Genomic DNA, 21,792 nt, shown 5'->3' on the forward strand with positions numbered 1-21,792 from the left:
CTGCTACACAGCAAAGTTGTACAGTAATGTTATATTCAACTCCTATAAGAAGTGGAAAGCATCATCAAAGTGCACCTGGAAGATAGATATGCCACAAGTAAAATACAGGCTGGGATTTGAACCCTCAAAGCCTGGAAGATTGGTAGAGAGTGCCTTTCCTCACTGAGCTACAGCAACTTTTGCTCCAACATCTCTGGCTCCCTTGTCATATCATATCTTAATGAAGTGCTAAGGGAAAAGGAGTTTAGCTATAATGTCATAGTAGGCTGAGACAAAAGAGTGGTAGCTCAATGGTTAAAAGCGCTGCTTTCACTGAGCCCCAAATCCATATTCCCAAGTGTGCTTGAATGCATGTGAGGTGGAGCTCCATTTTTCTCACACGCTAATCTTCATTCTAAGCACTGTACTAATGGATATATGACTGTAAGTAATCTGTTCTGTTTAGACGTCATACCGGAAAAGTGGTGTTTTTTTGCCCTTACCGATCAGCGTCATTTGTGCTGCAATTCTTTAATACATATTTGATATTTGTTTTCTACTTGAAAACCTTCCAAATCTTTAGGCATTCCTTTGCTTAAACTTATTTGAGTTCATCCTGATATGATAGCTAATGAAGCATAGACAGCTCAGTCAAGTATGATATGAAAGGGTGGTGAGATGGACCTAAGTAGAAGCAGCTGTAGCTCTATGTGTTAGGAGCCAGCCTGTGCTCCTAACATCCAGAGGTTGTGAGTTCTACACCCAGCACATCTTTTAATTGTGGCATACTACTTTGAAGGTGCAGATTGATGAGGTCACAATGAGGTCAGTTTTGTGCAACTGAAGACCTCCATTTTGCAATGAGGGAAGCTTGAATGTTAAGGTGTGTATCTGTTTATTCTCTTTTTAAGTGCTGATAATGTGTGCTGGTTTTTCTTTGCTTCAAAAGAGAGCCGATTGCAGTGCTGTTTGTTGAGAAGAAAAAGGGGGTTGTAAAAGCCATGTGTAAATTATATTATCGTTTGGGCAGAAATGTGGTTTGTTATCCACATTTTTCTAATGTCCTACCCAGACCATGCTCACACGCTAATCTTCATTCTAAGCACCTTCACTTTTGTTTCTTTGCATCCTAACAGTTCTCAGAAGTGGTGGAATTTGCTGTTTCTCTTCAGCATTCTGCAGCCACAGGTACATGAGATACTTTCATTTGCTCCTAACTGCAAGCCATTCTAGTAGGAATGTGTTTCTTTTGATGCAATATAGGCATTGGCCAACAGCTATGAGTTAAATCAAACTTCAGAGGGCTTGGACAGGTGTTGAAGAATGATCCAGTTAGGGGGGATGTTTTTGGTGGGGGGAGGGTGTTCAGCATGAGAGAGAACAGGTTGCATTAAATATTAGACAATGGACTGCACATAATAAAAGCTGAAGCAAAATATTGATATGTAAAGGCAAGGCTAAAGAGTTACCAGGTGTCCTGGCTGAGAAATGAATATAAACTATTTGCTAATCTTACTCGAGACTTGAACCCCCTGATGTATGGAAGATGAAAAAAGCAATGCCTTAAGGCATAGAGCTATAGAGGTAACTTTGTTTAGAATATAGAGCTTCGTATCAAAGCTTAGAGATGTGAAGGAAATGACTACAACGTCACTACAGCTGTATATGGCAAAACGACATCCAATGCACATCCAATTAGATTTGAATCCTAACGGTTCCTATGACGTCAGCCGCTAATTAGGCGTGCTTAGTATATAGAAAGCTTTGGCACAGCCATTTTTCCTATGTAAGACCCCCTCATGTGAGTTGGTGTTTGTGGTGTTCCGTTTCCTCAATGATGAAACTTTGTGCTATGACTTGGCTGTTCTCCTTTATACTCCCTTCTACCTTTGACACTCCTCCCCACCCCCATTATCTGTATTTCTTTAGTTTATGGATTTTTCTGGGTGAGGGATTGGTGAGGACTTAGGTTTTGTGTTAAGTGTGGAGGGGAGTCAATTGTTAGGGAAAAGAAGGGGCTAGGCCAGGTTACACACAGATGCCCACACCCACCACTCTCCCTGCTTTCATAATGTCATGGTCTGTCCCACCTCCATTTTCCATATCTGCAATTCTCTATGCAAGAAATTGGATTTCCGTTTTGGAGGCATGTTGCAAGGTGAAGATATCTTTTCAGGCTACTTGTAGAACACGTTCAAACACACCCCCATAGGACAGCCAATGAGGTGTGATGGGCGTGGTTAGGAAGCGGGACAAGCAACCGCACCCGAACGGCGCCCAATAGGCATTGAGAAAGTTTTCCCGCCCTGCTGACATCAGACGCTACATAGGCGTGCATGGGTATAAGAAGGTCCAGGTGAGCAGTGTTTCTTTTCTATTCTGTCCTATTGCTTATGCAGATGTTTGAGACTTTACTCTGTCTTAGTCTTTTACATTTTTTTTCCTATCTCTGCCTCCCTTTTCTCTCTATTCCACAGAGCCATTAACAAGCTACATGTCATTCTAATATGTTGTTTTATCTTTTCTAGAAGCAGTTCAGATAGTAAGTCCAGGTGAGAATGATATTTTGTAAGCTACTTAGGTGTCCTTATGATAGAACTAAAGAAACCAACCAGCAAAAACTGACTTCTCTTTATGGGCTTTCATTGTGTGCTATTGTTTATAATAGTTATTTTATTTCTGATATCTCTTACTCTCCATTCCACAGGGCTGACAAAAATGACTGAGAAGACTGATAAAGACCATGCTGGTAGAAATTTTGCTGGGAGAAATTTGGATATGTAAGTAAAATGGATGTGTTCATACATCTGAGAGGGTTTACTCATAGAGCTAAAGTTAATTCTTTGTAGAATCAAATTACAGGCAAGTTAAAATCAGGTGAGGAATGGTTCTGTGTACTAACTCATTGATAAGAATAGGTCGGGTGTGTTGGGGGGGGGGGAAACACTGCCATTCAGTGGACATCCAATCAGTGTACATGGTTCAGGTGGAAAACTCCTAATGAGTGCCTAATGGCTGCCATTTTTAATAAGGAGTCTAAAGGTATGTTAGCAGCTCTGTTACTTCTAGGTGTGTGTTCTGCCACAACTTCAGTGTTTAATTTTGGAGACATAGGTCTTTGTTAACAGTTTCTCTCTATTCTTCATTTCAGGTTAACTCAGCTCATCACCTATGTGTTTGCCAGAGAGAGACCAGACGAGCAGCTCAGCACACCAGCTTGCACCTAGCCAAACAGTTGTAGGTGAGAATGATATATGGTAACCTTTATTTGCTTACTCTACTATTCTTCATTTGAGTCACTCTTCTGATGAGTGAAATAAATGTTTCACACTTCTATTGTTCTCTTCACACAGGTATCCTTGATGACTTTCAGGAACAATAGTAAATTGATAATGTTGGCCTCATAGAACACCATGGCACGCATTCCTGCTGTTATATGCACACAAACTTTTTGTTTTCAGTTAGTTTATTCCCTCATATGAGTTCTAAACAGTAGCAGTGGAGGATTACAGGTGATATTAACCCACACCATCAGCGAGTTAAGGCTATTGCTTTAACAACTATACCACAGTGACATCTAAGCAGCTCAACATAAATGAGGTTAACACTTTGCTTCAGGGAAGGGAGGACAGATATTGGAGTTGAACCCCCTGTTTGTGAACCCCCTGTTTGTGAACCTTGTGTAAACCAGCTTCTTCTCTTTTCTGTTTTCAGGCAACTGTAGTTGTTCCTGCAGTATTGTCAGATGGGGTTTTGTATTACTGAGAGCAGTGCAGCTGTGAGCATCTTTGTGGTTTCCACACCTGCTTAACCAAAATAGTGCAGCTCAAGAACCAGGAGGATAGATTGAGGTATCTGGCCTTTACTTCCATCACCTTCCGTGAAAGGAAGAAAAACCCACATGTCTCATTTGGATTCTCCTGGGGTGGAGGCAACTCTTACTAGCAGTAACCCTATTCCTCAACAACAAATCTACCACAGTGACTTATATTCTCTTCCTTATGTAGCCATTTACTTTGGAACAGGGACTGGCTTACTTTGCACATCATAGCTGAGATGTCGTCATCTACCTACAGTTGCATATACCCTTGCATTCACTTGCTGCTTTCCTAGATTCTGCAATGATTTGACATCAGAGTGGCTAGCAGGTAATAAAATGAATGACAGACCCCAATAAAGATTGTCAAACTTTCTATATGTCACCTTGTTGTTATATTGAAAAGGGCCCATTCAGCAGTCCCTCCTGAACCCCTATCTACCTTGGACTCTGTCCACTAAACTGCTGATGCTACAAGGTTAAAACCACACAGGAAAGTTTAAACAATTTTTTTATTCAAATATAAAACTTTTTTTAAAATTTAAACTTTTGAACAAAATAACTATTTACATAACACATAACGCAGGGAAAGAGGGTGGGTGCCCCCCAAGAGCAGCTTGAGCTACCTCAGGCGAGGGGGGCGGAAGAGGTGCAGTTATTGAGAGGGTGTATGGCTGCTGGCACCATGCCCTCTTTCGGCTACCAGCCACAAGAGGGCATGTTCCATCCTCTCAACACACCCTCTCAATACCTGCACCTCTTCCAAGAGGGCAGAGTAGGGCTTTATCTCCCTGACCACTCCCTCCTGAGGCTGGTCGGGCTGCTCCTGGGGGGGAACAGCAAGGAAAGGGGGTGGGATGGGAACAGGAAGGGCAGGAGAGTGAGGGGAAGGGCTATGGGTGGGGGAAGGGGAAGGTCCAACAGGGGATGGTGGTGGTGGTCCTGGAGGTAGTGGTGGGGCAGGCGGTGGGGGTCCAGGGGGCAGTGGTGGGGCAGGCAGTCCAGGGGGCAGTGGTGGGGCAGGCGGTGGAGGTCCAGGGGGCAGTGGTGGGGCAGGCGGTGTGGGTGGTCCTGAGGGCTGCCAGGCCTCCTCCTCCTCCTCTTCCCTCTCCTCTTCCTCCTCCTCCTCCGCCGAGGACCAGGGTGGGGTCCCTCCATTAGTTGCGGGGCCTCCTGAGGGGGTGCCTGCGCTGCTGCTTGACAAGAGAGAAATAGAATACAGTCAGATATGTCCACAACACTTTTGAACATGACATTCTTTACTACGTTATTTTCTTCAAATGCTAATAACAGGATGCAAAGCACCTACTCCACTGTAAACATCAAAATGTAGCGTAAGTAAGTGAGGCAAGTAGAACACCATAACGCCATTGTGACATGATATCACAATAGCAGCTTTACTGCAGATTTTATGATTAAGAATGGTTTACAGCTACTCAAGCATTTTCATCTATTTATTCTGGTAGGCTGATCACAAAGAAACACACGCTGGACTCATTACTCACCGGCTTCAGCGCGCAATTCCTCCCTCACCCACTCAAGGAAGGCCCGCTCCTGGCGCCTCAGCAGCCGCCCCCTTTTTCTGAGATCCTCAACCTGGATAATAGAGAGAGAGAGAAAGAACAGAGAGGGAGGGATATGATGAGTGCCATCTAGCACTGTGGCATAACATGTTTACTTAAGTATTGACCTCTATAAGCACATAAAAATGGAGTATGCTGCCCTCCAAGAGCCCCTATCCGCTTTGCTGCCTGCCTCCACCCCCTTCTGCCACATGTTTTACATGAATGTATTCACGTACTCCAGCATTTTCCCCTTTCTGTGCTGGAGGCATCGCTATCTCTCTACTGTACCTGGGACAGTGGGGGGGGGGGGGTGAGGTGACATGGCCAGCATCACAAGGAAGAGTGTGGGATTGAACTCACAACCCCAGGGTGCTGAGGCTGTAGCCTATCAGCACTGCCCCACATTACAGCATGTCCTGGTGAGCTTACAATCATGCAGCAGGGGCAATAAAATAGTTTGGTCAGAAGGAGCAACGTGGCTTGAAACCCCTGACGTCAGGGTACTGACGCTGTCACTTTAAACGTCTTGCCACTATCTCCCTAGACCAGCAGATTGATACAGGAAAGTTGAAGGTATTTGAAATGACATAGCAGCACTTTAATATATTTGTTTTCCTTTGGCAAAGTTGATTTCAAGATGTTTCTATTACAAATGCGATGTTCATGACCCAAAAATTAGTTGTGTGCATGTTGTGAATGGAATAGATACCTTATAGGAGCTGAATTTGTCATTTAAAATCCTACTACTGCTTCTTTGGGATGTGCTTTAATTTCATTATTCAATGTAAAAGATTTATTATGCACAATTGTAGTTTTTAAAATGAATCAAGATTTACCCACAATAACATGACCAATTTGATTGAGACAGGTTTCCATCATCATTACTTTTTACATGATTACTTGTGAAAGCCTCACTAGGAATACTTACTTCCCGGGGACATGAGGCTCTTCTATTATACCGCCGGGACTGCCTGAACTGCAGGTATGTCCTGCGATGTCCTGGCATAACAAAATAATGGTGCTCATGCTGCAAAAACAATCTGGCCAGGAGATTGGTGTCCTCAGTGGTGAAGTTGGGCAGTCTTCTGGCAGCCATTTTATGAAAAATAACTGCGTATGAAGAACAGGTGATTCTATGACGTCACAACGCAAAAAAACGCGATGACGTTTTTGTGCCGCTTAGGCGTGCTTGCAGCGGCCGCTCCGCGCTACATCAACACTGTTGATTACATCCTAAACCACGCTGATATCGCTGTTATACAAAAAAGTATAGCAGATCGCTTAGAAGCTTACCTTGTAAACCTAATGAAACTTCACCTCCCCCAAACACAATGACAAGTTATAAATTAAATAAATGAAGATTGGGAAGTGAGGTTCACATATTTTAGCTTAGCTATGCATGTTTGGGTGGGTGGAAAATAAAAAGAATATTATGTCTTTGGTAACCGTAATCAGGACTTGAACCCCTGACCTTTGGAAGATACATGCAGTGCTTTTAAGCACTGAGCTATGTTGGGGATTTGGGAATGGGAGTCTCCAGAAATGACTTTAGGTACAAGCTTAGAAGCTTACCATGTAAACCTAATGAAACTTCACCTCCCCCAAACACAATGACAAGTTATAAATTAAATAAATGAAGATTGGGAAGTGAGGTTCACATATTTTAGCTTAGCTATGCATGTTTGGGTGGGTGGGAAAAAAAAAAGAATATTATGTCTTTGGTAACCTTAATCAGGACTTGAACCCCTGACCTTTGGAAGATACATGCAGTGCTTTTAAGCACTGAGCTATGTTGGGGACTTGGGAATGGGAGTTTCCAGAAATGGCTTTAGGTACAAGCTTTGACAAGGGGTAATCATTGCAAGTATCTACAGGTGTATTTGATCTGAGAACACCCAATGAACGTCCAAAACGATTTCAAAATTCTAACGGCTTCTATGATGTCAGACGCTACTTTATGGTTAGGGTTAGGGCTAGAGTTAAGTAGCTCAGTAGCTCAGTGAGTAAACGCGCTGTACCAATCATCCATAGGTTATGAGTTCAACTCCTGGCTTGTCTTTTACTTGATTATAACATGAGGGGTTTATGCTGCAGAAGTGTGTTGTTGGGGTGTTGCAGGGGTGTCACTTGCATTTTCAACAATGCATTTGAATTTCTTAAGATGAAACCTTAGTGAGCCGGGGGAGGAAGGTCACCGCAGCCTCGCGCCTCAGATGAAAAGGTTAATTTTTTAGGGACTGTGTAAGCTGATCTGGGACAGTCTTCAGCGACTCGGAGCCCTCCTCCCAGCTGGGCAGAAGGAGGAGGCTTTGGCGGTGGTGGTTTTGGTGGTGAGTGAGTGCGGGAGGGGGGAGTCACCTGGCTGCTGCATCTGCACTCCTGCTGGCCACAGACCTACTGATCACAGAGCAGAGATCACAGAAGCACGCAGGTATGTGCGCATGCGCGGCTAGGGTTTTATTATATAGGATATACACCTATCGCATCTCATTTTCATCACAAACACATTAGCGAGACTATACACAATGCATTACAAAGTTGAGCTTGGGTTTGATAAAATAAACAGTATAATTTTGACTCTGTATTACATTTATTGAACCATACTTAAGAATATGGGTGTTGCATCCGTGACAACGGTGCTTTACACCATTGAGCTACCAGTCTTTTGCCTCAACTGACTGTGATATGATAGCTAAGTAGAGTATACTTTAGCACATCACTAAGGTATGCTATGACAGGGGAACCAGAGACACAGGTGTAGGTCAGTGAGTAAAAGCACTATATCGATCATCTGTAGGTTGTGAGTTCAACTCCCGGCTTGTCTTTTACTTGTGGCATATCTACCTTCCAGGTGCACCTTGATGATGTCACAATGAGGTCAGCATTGTGCTGCTTGCTACTTCCTCTTCCTGTGAACTAGAAGCCACATTCAGGTCTAATCTGTGTTTTGATTCTGTTTCTAAGTTGGGCCAGTGTAAGTTATGGGATTTACCTTTGTTCTGAAGAATGAGCTGATTGTTGCAATGTTTTAAGACCAGGAGAGTGTTCTTTCGAGCAAGATATCACTTCTAAACTATCCTCTCTGAAATAATGTCTCTGGGAAATCGAGAGAAAGCTTATTGGATGACTTAGGGTGCCTTTCCTGCCAGTCTTTGTGGAACTTAAACGAAGTTTATATGGTGTTCAAAGTCCTATCCTTTCCACTTCTAATAGGAGGTGAGTATGCCATTTCTGTACAGCTTTCTGTGTAGCATACATCTACTGGTTCCCACCTTCCATACTGATAATGTAAGTTCAACACCCACTCGGTACGTTTCATCTTCTAGTTCTCCTTTGAAACATAACATATTTTTTTTCCTTGTATTAATGGTAAACTGTACAATTCTGATATCCTAGAGGAAAAAGATACAACACAGCAGTGTTCTCTGTCTGCCATTCCCTACCTCACTGATATTGCTAGATCAACTAATATATAGTTTACAAAATGGTATACTGTGTTTTGGTTATCTTTTTCATCATCCTATACTTACAATGCTGAATGAGTGATAATAAAGAGTATAAATAAAGTATAATCTAAAAAAAAAAAAACCAAAACCGTACCCACGTCTATCACGGGTCCATTGGAGACGTCTTAATGACGTTTCAGAAACCTGCGTCTATCTTGCGCCACGCGGTTCTCGAGACGTCTACCGCACGCCTAAGTACCGTTTGATTGACACTTGCGTTTGCCGGACGTCTAAAGCACGCCTATGTTAGACGTACTAATAGAGAATTTACCCCATTATGTCTAACTGAAACATGGCTTTCCAATGGTGAAGAAGCCTATCTATCTTATGCCTGTCCTCAAGGATTCTCATTTTTTTACAATCACCGCAGCAATAAAAGAGGAGGAGGATTAGCAACAATCTTTCGTGATTCATTATTATTACAAATTGATTATTCTCCACCTAGCTCTGCTATTGAATTCCTACAATTCTCCTTATTGACTAAACCTAAGACTGATATTCTACTGATATATTTACCTCCTCCAATATCCTCTGATGTTATTACTCAACTCCAATCTTTACTTTTTGATTTTGGTAGCTCCACTCTAAACCCCATAATTTTGGGAGATTTTAACATTCATTTTGACAAACCCAATAATAATTATACAAAAACTATTCTTTCATACATACAACAATTAGATCTATAGCCAGTAATATCCCAACCAACTCACCAGGCAGGTCATACAATTGATATGGCCTTAATATCAACAACTGCAAAAAAAAAAATCTATTTTTAAATAATTGTCTACTAGTTCCTTGGTCTGATCATTATTTAATTTCGCTAACATATATTTCTTTTCAAAGTGCAAATCATAAAAAACAACAGACAATTAATTTTAGAAACTACAATAAAATCTCTGCTGATTCAATCCTCTCCTCTTTCAAGCTAGATTTTACCAAATCCAACACTGATTCCTTAGAGGATTTAACTAATTTATGGAATATAGCCATAACATCATTCTTAGATGAAGTGGTCCCACTACAAACAAAGATAATTTCTGCACGCAAAATTCAAAATTCCTGGTTTTCATCAGAACTTGCTCTCATTAAACAACAAGTACGATCCTTAGAGCGTAAATGGAGAAAAAATAAAACTCAAATTAATCTACAATTATTCAAGGAGCAAACTGTATACTACAAAACAAAAATAAACCAAGCTAAAATGCAATATTATTCTGATAAAATATTTAAAGCCAAAAACCCATCGGTATTATACACAATATTAAATAGAATAACAATCTCAAATGACAGAGAAATTAAATGAGATTAGTAATACTCTCACCGCCCAAGAACTAGCAGATCATTTCTCTGAGAAAATCAAAACTATAAGAAAAGCTTTTATAGTAAATCAGCAAGTCACCTTTGATCATGAGCAGACCAATTTAGATTCTTTAACTTCCAGATGCTCTAAATTTAAACTTCCAAGCCTAAAAGAGATTGAGATGATTTTCAAAGCCATTAATATTAAGAGTTCAAAAGCGGATTTAATTCCTCCCTTCATTTTAAAACACTATTTTCATATTTTTGGACCATTTATTCATACATTAATTACTGAGAGCCTGACCCAAAGTATAGTCCCAAGAGAATGGAAAAAATCAATAGTTCGTCCCATCATTAAGGATAAAAACGCTAGTTATAATGATCCAACTAATTACAGACCTATAGCCAATATTCCCTTTTTGGCAAAATTAACAGAAAAGATAGTCTTTAATCAAATTTCTGATTTTGTGGAAAAAACCAATGTTCTTCATCCCAACCAAACGGGTTTCAGAGAACACCACAGTACTAAACTAGCATTGATAGGTATGACTACTACCATCCAATATTTCCTTGACCACCATCAAACAACTTTACTAATCTCACTTGATCTCTCTGCGGCTTTTGACACAATCGACCATCAACTTCTTATAGACAGACTTCAATCTATTGGGATCACTGATCAAATTCTTTCATGGTTTATTTCTTATTTTACAGATCGTTCTTCCTCTGTCCTCTTTAAAGACTCAAAATCTAAATTTACATCAACTACTTTCGGGGTTTCTCAAGGGTCTATTCTTTCTCCATTATTATTTAATATTTTTCTTTCTCCTTTAATTACCTTGTGTCAGTCTGTAGGTTTTCAAGTTTTTGCATACGCAGATGATATTCAACTCCTGCATCCAATAGACACTAACAAAATATCTGACATTCAAGTTATCAGTGAGAAACTTGACCAGGTTCATCAATGGCTGAATACAAATAAATTGGCTCTTAATATTAAAAAAACAAACGTGATGCTCTTTCCATGGAAAGAAAATCCCACACTCATTGCTCCTCTCACCATAAAAAATGTTCCACTACAAATAGTTAATAATACAAAAATTCTAGGGGTAATTTTTGATTCCAAACTGAATTTCCACGATCACATTAGTAATACCGTCAAAACTACTTTCTACAGATTACGTAGGATTAGGTCTATTTCAAAATTTATTTGCCCAAAATCATTAAATATTCTCATTCATTCCTTAGTAATATCCAAATTAGATTATTGTAATGCTCTTTTTAAAGGTATATCATTAACAGAACTCAAACGCTTACAAATTATCCAAAATGTTTCCATAAAACTCATTACCAAATCCAGAAAATTCGACCATGTTACGCCTCTCTTAAAAAACGCACATTGGCTTCCTGTTATCCATAGGATAACATACAAACTTTGTTTGCTTACTTTCAAGTCTCTACTGTATAAGACTCCTGCATTCATATATAAATTACTAATACCATATCACCCAACCAGAACCTTAAGATCTATTGATCAGAATTTACTGACTGTTCCATCACTGAAAATTATAAACACCAGACGGCAGTTTATATTTTCAGTAACAGCACCACAGACCTGGAATGCTATTCCAATTTTTTTACGAAACGAGCAAGATTTGGTAAAATTTAAAAGTAATTTAAAAACATTTCTTTTTAATGATGCTTTTAATACTTAATTTAATTATTTCTTAAAGTCAGTAATTTTAATAGTTTACACCTACTACTTAAATGTTTTCCCTAATGTGTTTTTCCTTTGTTTTGCTTTCCCTTAACAAATGTATTTCAATACCCTTCTTACCTTATGTAATGCAAATATGTATTTCCCAACGTAATTATTTATAGTTTGTACTGTTTGTTTTTATTGACTATCGTTTTAATATGTACATCGCTTTGAATTTGATTAAGTGATTAATTAAGAAAAATAATAAACTTGAAACTTGATGAAAAAGAGTTGCATATCAGCAAATGAAGATGGTGTCTATTCATGGTTGCTTATAGTAATGTGGTAGCTTTTACAGATGCTTAACTGCAAGTTTCAAAGAAGGGAAGTCATGAGGCAAAAGATGTCAATCACTCAGTGCTGAGTTATCCAAAGCGTACTTTTATTGAAGAACAGCACAGTATCAGGAAATGGACTCAACACTGGCAGTGTTTCAGCAATCCTGCCTTTGTCAAGAGTCTATGGTGGCTGTTCTTTATCCTTATAGTGCTGGGTACACCACAGGTGGCAAACTTATGAGACAATTTGTGATGTTAGATTATAAAATAGATTACCCTATTCACTTGAATGGGGATGAACAAGAATGATACACAACTGATTCAGTGTATAAAGACTAACCAAAGGGGGTCTTAGGACAGACACTAACTACTATGAAAATGTTTGGTGTGCACATCCCTAGTGACTACGTATTTGCTCTATTATATTGGTACTCTAATTACTTTTCTCTGCTTCCTTAAGAGATGTTATAATGTTCAAATCTGTTATATTGAGACACCTGGCTAAAAGAAACAAGGATACCATGTATCCCAGTTTATTATCAAGTGTTAGAGCTTACAAGAACAAATATTCTAGAATTATATTCTTTGAAAATTTGATTTGCAGTATACAGTATGTCTTTCAGTAATCCACTCCATCATGAGTGAATCAAATTTAAAATCAGTTTAGTTTAGATTAGTAGAAACTAGACTTCATCATACATAACCAAATTGTTTTATAATAATATTACATATTTTACTATTACAGCAAAAACCTTAGTCTATGCTCATTTTATATATTGTACATTTATAGGAATGTAAAGCAGATCCATGCTGTAGTCCACGATGTAAGCTGAAGGGAGATTCACAATGTTCTTCTGGAATGTGCTGCAAACATTGTAAGGTGAGACTACTAGGATTAATTATTTTTGTGTATATGTGTGTGTTTGTTTTATTAAATTTAAATTGGGAATAACAATATGAATGTTATATAGAAGATGTTCCACTATACATAAAAGCAAAGCATGTATCTCATATTTTTTATAGAAATCACAATAGCAGACTTCATTATACTTCAAAATTATTTTAATTAATACACATTCTCATTTATATTTCTACATATCCATTCCAAAGCAAAGAGACTCAGGAGTAGGTGAACTATTCAGTGAACTCCTCAGGGTTTGTTAACACCATTTCATGTGAAATTTGTACTGCATGGCTGGCAGAGGAGTACCTGTGTACCGGGTGCTGCAACACATGTGAGGAAGGGGCAAGAGCCTTGAACTTAGCCCCATCCATGTCCTCCAGGGCTGGAAAATTGCTGTGGGTCCAAGAAATGGATCCTGTCCGGAGCCCGAATTTTGTGAAGACGTGAAGTGCAAACGTGTTGAGTCTGTGGAACCCATGAAAGCCCAGTTGGAAGTTCTGCAGGGTTCATTTACCTCCCCTGCATAAGGCTTCTCCCCAGAATTTGTAAATCTCACGTGGAGAGCATTTTTAATGAGACCAGGATAGGCTGTGCAGCCTATAAGCGCACTGCCATTAGCCCAGGGAGTGTCTTCGCTTCTTGTGATTGCTTCTCAAATAAGCAAGTCGGGCCCCAGCTCTAGTGACCATTCAGAGCTAGGCTGGCAGGATTTGAAGTCAGACTCCATGCCACTTTTATCGCAGGGCTCGGAGACAGTCCTGGAAGACTCCAGTTCCCTCTTTGGGTCTGGTAGCCAAGATGCCTCTCTGGCACTTGACCAGAGGGGATGATCCACTGCCTCTTCAAGTAAGTCTCTGTCCACCATTTTATAGAGAATGCTGTTAAGGAGCTGAAACTGGAACTCAGCCCTCCATTTCCCAGTGCACAGTCATGAGTGGCTCTAATGCTTAGACCTCCTTTTTTCAGCACATCCAAATATTGCTACCCTAGTTACAGAGCAGTGGGAAACCCCATAAGGGTTCATAAGGATTGTTAAAGCCATGTCCAGACTCTATCCCATGGCACCTGAGTTCAGCAGCTGTTTAATCAACTGAAGGTGGACTCTGTAGAGGCTCAGGTCACCAAACACATGACTTTCCTGAGTGATGTAGGCGTTAATCCTCAAAGATGTGCAAGATTGCAAAGTGGATATGGTTTTGAAGAAACAATTTGAAGCTCTAGCTCTGGGAACGAAAGTGGCGACTGCAGCTTCTTTTGCTGCTTGGGCCTGCTATACCAGATTGAGATGGAAGCCCTCTTTGGAGGAGGATGTCTGCCCCCAGCTTGTGCTAGAAGGGGGTGGATTAAGTGGCAGATGCCCTATATGATCTTAGATCCTGGTGATTTATCACTCTTTAACTTGTCGATTTGGCTTAGTATGTCTTCCAGGTTCACCAAGATTTCTTTCAGTTCCTCCGCCTCATCACCCTTGAAAACCATTTTCGGTTCAGGAAGATTTCTTACATCATCTTCCATAAAGGTTGCAATATTTTGTGTGAATAAATGTGTGTGTGTGTGTGTGTGTGTATGTGTGGTGGGGGAGGTGCAGAATCTTACTGCTTGTGTTAGGAGGCTGTGGAGATGTGGCAATGTACTCTCCTTCACAGAATGATCCTTCAAGCCACATACCTTGCACAGAAAGCAACAGCCTGAAGTACAGACTGACCAGGGTTTTTGCATTTGCATGAGTTGTCACTCAACATGGGTGTGGCCTCATGATATTCAGAGAGTGGGCCATCAACATGGTGGGACATTTTGACACTCATCTCAACAACAAAGTACCCCAATTCTGTTCCAGGATTAGATTACATGGTAGGCTAGAATCAGATGCCTTTCTCCTCAGTTGGGGAAAGGGCCTTCTGTATGCATATCTAATCTAATCTAATCTAATCCTTAGGTTTGTATACCGCATCTTCTCCACGTTCGTAGAGCTCGACGCTGTTTACAGTAGGAGAAATAGGAAGGAACTTCAACAGAGGGTTAGAGGTAGAAGTATGAAGAAAATTTAGAGGACTTGGGATGCCAAGATATAAGAGTTTCCTTGATTCCTAAGTTGGAGGGAGACTTACATTTTTTGAGAAAAGCCAGGTTTTCAGATGTTTGCGGAAAACTTGGAGAGAGCTCAAGTTCTGAAGAGGGGAGGTAAGGTTGTTCCAGAGCTCAGTGATTTTGAAGTGGAGGGAAATGCCTTTTAGTGAGGGGAAGGATAGTTTTAATTTGTGGGAGGATCTGGTGGTATTAGGGTTTGAGGAATTCCAAGAAAGAGGGATAAAGGGAGGGAGGATACCATATAGGATTTTAAAAGTTAAACAGGTGCATTTATAGTGGACCCTGGCAATTATCGGAAGCCAGTGGAGCTTGGCCAGGAACGGGGAGACATGGTCAAATTTACTTTTAGTGAAGATGAACTTGGCCGTGGCATTCTGAATCCGTTGGAGTCTGTGGAGGTTTTTCTTAGTTAGGCTTAAGTAGATAGAGTTGCAATAGTCCAATCTGGAGAGGATGATGGATTGGACAAGGAGGGTAAAATGTTTTTGATGGAAGCAGGATCTAACTTTCCTCAGCATGTGAAGGCTGAAAAAGCATTTGTTACCAAGGATTGGAGGTGGTCATTGAAGGACAATGTGGAATCAATGATGATGCCCAAGACCTTGCTCGAGAACTCAAGCTGCAGAGAGGAGCCAGAGGGTAGTGGGATGGAGGTGGGTAGGTGATCTAGTTTTGGACCGAGCCAAAGAAGTCTTGTTTTGGACTCATTCAATTTCATTTGCACAGTGTGGGCCCAGGATTGTAGGTTCATTATACAAGAGGATTTGTTCTTAGACAGGTCGGTGAGGTTCGAATCGGTCTCGAGGAGGACAAGGATGTTGTCTGCATAAGTGTAAATTGTTTCAAGGGGGGATAGGTAGAGGAGTTTTAGGGAGGACATATAGATGTTGAAAAGGATAGGGGATAGTGGAGAGCCTTGTGGGACTCCACAATTCGGTTTCCAGGGGGAGGATGAGGTGCCATTCATGTTAACAATGTAAGAATGAGAGCGGAGGAATTTAGAGAACCAACCTAGGACTGTGGAGTTGATACCTAGAGTTGATACCTATCTCAGAGAGTTGGTAAACAAGAATATCATGGAGAACAACGTCGAAAGCAGCGGAAAGGTCAAATTTTAGGAGGACGGCAAACTTGTTTCGAGATTGAAGTTGTTGAACCCTTGAAATCAGGGAAGACAGTAGGGATTTGGTGCTGAAGTTAGGACGAAAGCCATATTGATAGGGTAAAAGAATAGAGAATCTCTCTAAGTATGATGAGAGTTGGGAAGAAATGATGGACTCTAGCATCTTGGTTAGGAGAGGGATATTTGCAATTGGGCGATAGCTGGATGGTATGGAAGGGTCAAAGTCAGATTTTTTCAGTAGTGGGGTCAAGGCGATATGACCCATTTCTGGGGAGAAATGGCCCGACTGAAGGGCAGAGTTTATGAGAATGGTGATAGAAGAAATAGCCTGAGCGGGAATGTTCTCGTATAGGTAGGAGGGGAATGGGTTCAAGGAGCAATTATATGATTTCAGTTTGAGGCAGAGATTGAGGACCAGGGATTCAGATACGCGCTCAAAGGTGGTCCAGGATCTGTCAGCTGGGATAGGGTTGGAGACCATTAGGGTGGGAGTGGAATCGGTGGGCACTAGGGAGTTGTAAGAGACTGAAGGAGGGAAAGAGCATCTCAAGGAAGAAATCTTATCGTTGAAGAATTTTGCTAGAACATTGGCTGAGGGAGAGGAAGGGAGCAAGGTGGGGTCTCTTTTGGAGGTTAGGGAGCGCCAGATGTTGAATAGAGTACTGCTTTGATTGTTGGACCTGGAGATTTTGTCACCATAGAAGTTCTTTCTTGCTTTTTTTAATGCTGTATTGTACAGCTTGATATTGACTCTCCAGGACTGTCTGTCTATAGGACATTTTGATTTTTTCCATATGCGCTTCAGAGCTCGACATTTCTGTTTTAGCTCTCTGTGATATGGGAGGAACCAAGGGGCCTTGCGGGGATAGGAGATGGATTTAGTGGAAAGGGGGGCGAGGGAAAGATAGGTGGATTTGGAGAGAGCGACCCAGTTATGCCAATTAGTACCTGAATCTGTAGGCTTAGGGGCAGAGGAGAATAGATTGAGAAATTTAGACCAGAACAGGTCGCTTGTGATTTTTTTGCGGAAGGTAATGGGGTTGGAAGTACGGGGTGGAGCCCCAAGATGCGACATAAAGATGGGGAGACAGAAAGCCCCTAGGAAGTGGTCAGACCAGGGGACATGTTCCCAGCGAGTGTCGTCAATTGACGTCTTGTGAGCGGTAAGGTCAAGGAAGCTAATGAGGTCTAGTGTGTGCCCCTTTTCATGGGTTGGGGATGGTGCAGGGGGGGTGAGGCCAAGGGAGGTGAGGAAACTAATAAGTTCAATCGTATCCTTGCTGGTGATGTCGTCTAGGTGGAGATTGATGTCTCCGATGATCAATAATCTTTGGAACTTGAGGAAGGCGTTTGTTATAGTCTCAAGGATGAGTTCGGAGGAGTTGTTCCAAAGGGTAGGTGGGCGGTATAGGAACAGGATGCCCAGTGGGTGAGGTTGAAGTTCATCGTTGACGGAAGCAAGCATGTATTCTAGTGAGGTGTGGCAACCCCTTTCGAGGAGCTGAACAACAAAAAAGGATTTGTAGAGAATTGCCAGGCCACCTCCTTTACGGTTAGATCTAGGTGAAAAGAGACCTTGGTAGCCATGGGAGCAGAGTTCATTTTGTGTAAATAGGTCATCTTTTTTAATCCATGATTCCGTGATGCATAGGAAACCAGGGTCAGAATCTTCAAGTAGGTCCTTCAGAATTTGAATCTTGTTGCAAGCGGATCTTGCGTTGCAATAAAGCATTGGGACTGGGGTGAGCGACTCAGAGGCAAGGTTGGGGAGATTGGCAGGGGAAACAGACTTTAAAGAAGCATGGTTGATTCTTCTGTTTTTTTTTTTGGGAGGATGTGGTCTGGTGCGAATCAGCGTGGGGATTTTGAGGCCAGGGCAGATATTATTGGTATTTGCGGAATTGAGAAGATCGGGAGAAGGAGGTATTACGCAGAGGGTGGAGTTGAGGGAAAAGCAAAGTAGGAGGAGAAAGGGCCATGAGGGTGGCTTCATGGTGAGAGGTTGGTGAACTTTTGGGTTGTGAAAAAATATATATATATATATATATATATATGATTATTTTTTTTTTTCGGGGGGGGGGAAAGCTAGGCAACTTGGTATCTAAGCAAGAAGAGGATCTAGACAACTAGGTAGAGAGAGGACTAGACAGACTTAGCATACCTTGATGGAACTAGTATAGAGGTAAAGGAGAAGGCTTAAATATTGTGTTCATCCCTTAACATTGAAAGCACTTAGCAACTGGATGGTGTCCTATAAGAAGCTGTGGACAAGGACAGGCACTTAGCAACTGAATAGTGTCAAATAAAAAACTTTGAACAAGGTCAGGCACTTAGCAACTGAATAGTGTCCTATAGGAGAACTTAAAACAGGGTTAGGGTCAGGCGTATATTGGCTATACATGTGGTTTTACATGCGGTAACAGGCTATAGGTGCAGTTTATAACAATCTATGACATGCTGGACATGCAGTTTGTACAAGTTAAATAAGCAGGCTATACAAGCTATACAGGTTATATAGGGACAGGGAAAGCTGTGTTGAACCAGCTGATAGAATCCCCAGGAAGAGCAGCAGTTAGGAGAGATGAAAGAAAAAACAGTTCCCTCAGAGCCTGGTGTGCTTTTTCACAAGTGACTTGGCACTAGAGGACAGCGTTAGAGTGGCCCCTCTTTGCTGCTGTGTTGAAACCAGCTGATAGAATCCTCAGGAAGAGCAGCAGTTAGGAGAGATGAAAGAAAACACAGTTCCCTCAGAGCCTGGCGTGCTCCTTCTCAAGTGTCTTGGCACTAGAGGACAGCGTTAGAGTGGCCCCTCTTTGCTGCTGTGTTGAAACCAGCTGATAGAATCCTCAGGAAGAGCAGCAGTTAGAGATGAAAGAAAACACAGTTCCCTCAGATCCTGGTGTGCTTTTTCACAAATCACTTGGCACTAGAGGACAGCGTTAGAGTGCTCTTTGCTGCTGTGTTGATACCTCTCATAGAAAAGACTGCTGAAACTCAGGCAAGATCCTAATTGCCCCTTACTGGCTGAGGCAGATGTGGTTCCCCTTTCCCTTTATCCTGCAAAAAAACATGGAGGTTGGAAAGTTTTCCAACCTTCATTATGCATGAGGGCTCACTTTTGCATACCAATCTCCAGTCTCTGGTCCTTATGGCCTGGTTGTCGAGAGCATTTGATTCCTTAGATCTGTGTGAGAGTGTCTCCAAAATCTTGCTTGCTTGCTTCCAGAAAACATTCAACTAAGAGGTGTTACACTTTATAGGTTTGCCATTTGATGTGAGGGCAAGGCCCTAAATTCTCTAACTTGTCCTACACAAAAACTGCTTTAGTACCTCCTGTGCCTTTCTAAGTCTGGTCTGAAAACCAACTCTGTAAGGGTTCATCTTAGTGTGATTAATGCTTATCATCTCCATTTAGAACAGAGGTGTCAATCACATAAGGAGCCAAAATCTAAAATATAGGCTAAGTCGCAGGCCAAATTTTTAATTAAGATACACTAACTGATTTGGTGTACGCTAAATGTGCACCTTAAAGACTTTTCCTCTCTTTTTTAGGTCTTAGTTCATACTTGCTGTCTAACACCAGCTCTGGCAGGATACACATTTCAAATCTGACATATTGTAATCACAAAACAGAAAATAAAATTATTTATTCTACCTTTTGCTGTCTGGTCATTATTCAAATCATGTTGGTCCCAGGATCTGGTTGTTTTCTGATAACTCACTTGTCAGGTCTCCTGCCCATTTGTAATTTTCTTCTTTCTCCATGCAAACCATCCATCTTCCATCTATGACCTCCCCTTCTGTTTCCCTTTCCTCCCCCAGAGGTCTGGCATCTTGCCTTTTTTCATCTCCATCCCAACAGCTGCAGCGATGAACCCCACCATCCCCAGATCCACCATCTCTCCTTTTCTCAACTACCCTTTCATCCAGCATCTCTCCCTTCTTCCCCACCACCCCAGGGTTCAGCATCTCTCCCTTTCTCTTCCCAACTACCCTCCAGTCTCTCTATCTCTCCCCTCCACACAATCCCTTGTGTTCAACTTCTCGCCCTTTCTTTTCCATCCCATTGTCCACCTTCTCTCTCCCTCTCCTCTGTTTTAGACCTATTTTTTCTTTCCCCACCCCCACCCTCAGTCCGGCACATGTACATCTGTTTGTACCCCTCCTTCCCTTCCTCCGTGTACTTCTACACCAGGGCCCGCCACCGCCGCAGTCCCCAACCCCCCCCCCCCCAAAGGCCTGCACATTTTCCCCTTCTTCTTCCCGATCCCATCTTCGAGATTTGGCCTTCCGTTCCTTCCCTCTCTCCTTCCCGGCTTCCCAATATAAGCAGCCTGCTGAGGATTGCAGGTTGGCTGTAGTGAACCTAGGAGGCTGCCTCAGCCTCTGCAGCACATTCCCTCTGCTGTGGTCCCACCCCTCCTCTGACGTACAGGACCACGGTAGAGGGAACGTGCTGCAGAGGCTACGGCATCTTGCTAGGATCGCTACATCCGACCGGCAATCCTCGGCAGGTTGCTTAGAAGATGAGACCAGGAAGCCAGGAATGAGGGAGGGAAGGAATACTGGGCCAATTCTCGGGGCAGATCACGGGCCAAATTTAATTGCCCACAGACCAGATTTTGACACCTCTGATGTAGAAGTAAGCCCATCTCTGTACAGCCTAGTTGTTCAATTTATGAGAGGTTTGATTCTGACAAACTCCCCATCAAACCTCTACTACAGGGGTGCCCAATACGTCGATCGCGATCGACCAGTAGCTCAGGAAGGCAACGTGAGTCGATCGCGGAGCCCATCCCGGGCTCCGTGATAGACTCGTGTTGCCGTCCTGATCTACGGGCCGATCAGCCTTCCTCTCCAGTGTTCTCCCTAGGGCCTTTTAGCTGGGCGGTCCGTCCAGCTGTCATCTGCCGCTGCTGAACATTAAAAAACCCCACAAAAAACCGGCTTGGAGATTTCAGCCCGTAGCGAACTTATGCTCCGGGCTCTAACGTGTTATGTCCGGGGGTGGGGGAGAGAAGGGAAGCCGGCACGCACATGTTGAGAGCCCTGAAGCAAGCGTTCGCTACGGGCTAATGCGGGAGACAGGTTAGTGAAGCATTTGTTCTTCTTCCTGCCGGGTCCTGCCTACTTTCTGTTTCCGCGAAGGTAGGACCCGGCAGCATTTCCCCCAATAGGTTGATCACGATCTTGGGCTGATCAGCCTTCCTCTTTGGGGAGAGGAATGCTGGTTGGCCGAAGCAGGGAGAGCTTGGGGCCTGTTATTGATGGCGTTTGGGTCCTGGTCCCCGATGGCAATGGCAGTGGCTTGGGGGAGGGCAGGGAGAAAGAAAGAAAAAGGGCAGGCAGGGAGACAGAAGGAAAGAAGAGAAACAGAAAAAAAAAAGAAAGGGAGGCAGAGAGAAAGAAAGGGCAGGGAAGAGGAAGGAAAAGTTGGGGGAAGGAATGAGGTTTGGAGGAGAGGAAGCATACAG

At 42.3% G+C, this 21,792-nt stretch overlaps 1 protein-coding gene across 1 annotated transcript in view; it reads left to right on the plus strand.

Annotated features, from left to right (window-relative positions):
• Positions 1 to 21,792, plus strand: part of LOC117363105 (disintegrin and metalloproteinase domain-containing protein 9-like) — a 301,668-nt gene that overhangs the window by 88,518 nt on the left and 191,358 nt on the right. Inside the window, exon 3 of the mRNA XM_033950405.1 lies at positions 12,994 to 13,083. Within this exon, the coding sequence (XP_033806296.1) occupies positions 12,994 to 13,083 (90 nt within the window). The remainder of the gene's footprint in view (positions 1 to 12,993; positions 13,084 to 21,792) is intronic.

This window comes from Geotrypetes seraphini, chromosome 6 (assembly GCF_902459505.1).
Source record: "Geotrypetes seraphini chromosome 6, aGeoSer1.1, whole genome shotgun sequence".
Lineage (NCBI taxonomy): Eukaryota > Metazoa > Chordata > Amphibia > Gymnophiona > Dermophiidae > Geotrypetes > Geotrypetes seraphini.